Raw genomic sequence first — 2,473 nt, forward strand, 5'->3', positions numbered from 1 at the left:
GAATACTGCTGTGATAAAAATATGGCTACATGTGTCTTTTTGGTAGATATTTATTTTCTTTCGGATATATATCCAGTAATGAGGTTACTGGGTTGAATGGTAGTTCAACTCTCAGTTCTTTAAGAAATTCCAAACCTGCTTTCCACAGTGGCTGAACTAATTTACAGTCCTTCAGAAAGTGTATGAGTGTTCTCTATTCTCTAAATCGTCACTGATATGTGTTTTTCTTTTGACTTTTCAAAAAAAGCCATTCTGACTGGTGTGAAATGGTATTTCATTTCGGTTTTGATTTGCATTTCTCTAATAAATAGTGATGATGAGCACTTTTACATATGTTTGTTGGGTGCTTGTGTGTATGTCTTCTTCTGAGAAGTGTCTGTTCATGTCCTGTTGCCCACTTTTTAATGGAATTACTTGCTGCTTGCTTGTTGATTTGTTTAAGTTCCTTATAGGTTCTGAATAATAGACCCCTGTTAGATGCATAGTTTGTGTATATTTTCTTTCATTCTGTGGGTTATTTCTTTACTACTTTTATAGTTTCTCTTGTTATGCAAAAGTTTTTCAGTTTAATTAAATCCCACTTGTCAATTTTTGTTTTAGTTGCAATTGCTTTTGAGGACTAAGCCATAAATTATTTTCCAAGGCCATTATCAAGAAAAGTATTTCCTAGGTTTTTTTCTAGGCATTTTATAGCTTGAGATTTTACATTTAACTCTTTAATCCATCTTAAGCTAATTTTTGTATTTGGTGAAATATGGGGGTCTAGTTTTATTCTTCTGCATATGACTAGCCAGTTATCCCCACATTATTTATTAAATAAAAAGTCATTTTCCCATTGCTTACTTTTGTCAACTTTGTTAAAGATGTGATAGTTGCAGGCATGTGGACTTAGTTTCTAGTACTCTAGTCTGTTCCATTGGTCTATGTGTCTGTTTTACTAACAGTACCATGTTGTTTTGATTACTATAGTCTTCTATTTAGTTTGAAGTCATGTAATATGATGTCTATAGCTTATGTCTTGCTTTAGTATTGCTTTGGCTTGGCTATTCAGACTCCTTTTAGGTTCCATAAAAATTTTAGATGTTTTCTATTTTGTGAAAAATGACATTAGTAGTTTGATAGGAAAAGCATTGAACCTGTAAATCGCTTTGAGCAGTATACTCATCTGCACACAGATGATACTCCAGTGTATGTTCTGTGGTTGATGGGTGAAGTGTATTGTAATTCCAAATGGTCAAGTCAGACCCTACCCCTGCCCGGCTCCTCCTCTGTCAGAGCTCGAGACCTCTAGTCAGGGGCCCTCTGCAGCCACCGGAGATGGGACTGAGGGCCGCTTCCTGCCCTCGTGCAGCTGCTGCAGGGCAGACCGCCTGGCTTGGCCGCAGCCACAGGAACATCTGGTCCTGTTTCCGAGATGTGGGGAGTGCGGGCGGGCTCGGGAGATGCCTGGAGGCTGCTGCCTGCACACAGAAGTCGGCTGCAGCTTGGGTGCCCAGGCGGGGTGGAGGTGCATGGCCTGGTCGGCCTCGGGATCGCCAGCGTGCCAAGCCTGAGGGCCCCCAGGCCGTGCCTGCCAACCACTCCTCCACCTGAGGGAGATCGGGGCCGCTGCCCTGGGCACTCGGCAGTCACCCCATGTGGGGCTGAGTGGCGGTTTCTCAGTTCTCGATCCTGTGCAGCCGCCGCCGGGCAGAATGCATGGCTTGACCACAGCCACTGGTACACCAGGCCCTGGTTCTGCGAGGCTGGGAGTGCGAGCGGGCTCGGGGGTTGCCAGGCAGCTGCTGCCTGCACACAGAGGGAGACTGCAGCTTGGGTGGCCAGGAGGAGGAGCATGGTCTGGGTGGCCTCTGGAATGCGTGCGCGCCATGCCTGAGGGCCCCCCTGGTGGTGTCACCTGCCCCGGTCTTCCTCTGCTGGAGCCTGGAGCAGCTGGAATAGCCACTCTGCAGTCACAGGGGATAGAGTTCAGTTTTCTTATCCCACGCATGCACACAAAAAGGTAACTATTCTGTGAGGTAATTAACATGTTCGTTGACTTCATTTTAGTAATCATTTCAGAATATGCATATAAACGCATCACATGTACAATTTTTATTTCTCTATTACACCTCAGTAAAGCTGAAAGAATTAACAGTCACAGTTGGAAACTTCAATATCTCATTTTAATTAATGGATAGAAAAACCAGACAGAAGCTTCATGAGAAATACAAGACTTAAACAACAGTATAAGCCACTGAGAGCTAATACACATATACAGGACAGTCCATCCAACAACAGCAGAATATACATTCTTTTCAAGTGTATATGGAACTTTCTCTAGGATAGGCCATATCTTCATCCACAAAATATGTCCTAATCTATTTTAAAAGTTTGAAATCATACAAAATATAATTTACAACCACAATGGAAGAAACAAAAGATAAATAAGTGAAAACTGGAAAATTCACAAAAATGTGGAAATTAAACAATA

The 2,473-nt window shown here is 42.7% G+C and overlaps 1 protein-coding gene across 1 annotated transcript; it reads right to left on the reverse strand.

Moving 5' to 3' along the window:
- Positions 1 to 1,291: 1,291 nt before the first annotated feature.
- LOC134738986 (ESX-1 secretion-associated protein EspI-like) lies at positions 1,292 to 2,029 on the reverse strand. The gene has a single exon (XM_063659929.1). It carries the CDS (start codon positions 2,027 to 2,029, stop codon positions 1,292 to 1,294), a length of 738 nt encoding a protein of 245 aa, XP_063515999.1.
- Between the last annotated feature and the right edge of the window lie 444 nt (positions 2,030 to 2,473).

Source organism: Pongo pygmaeus, chromosome 22 (assembly GCF_028885625.2).
Source record: "Pongo pygmaeus isolate AG05252 chromosome 22, NHGRI_mPonPyg2-v2.0_pri, whole genome shotgun sequence".
Classification (NCBI taxonomy): Eukaryota; Metazoa; Chordata; class Mammalia; order Primates; family Hominidae; genus Pongo; species Pongo pygmaeus.

What these genes read in the sequence shown, in the direction of transcription:
- LOC134738986 (XM_063659929.1), bottom strand. Translation starts at nt 2,029, where the DNA reads ATGTTAATTACCTCACAGAATAGTTACCTTTTTGTGTGCATGCGTGGG.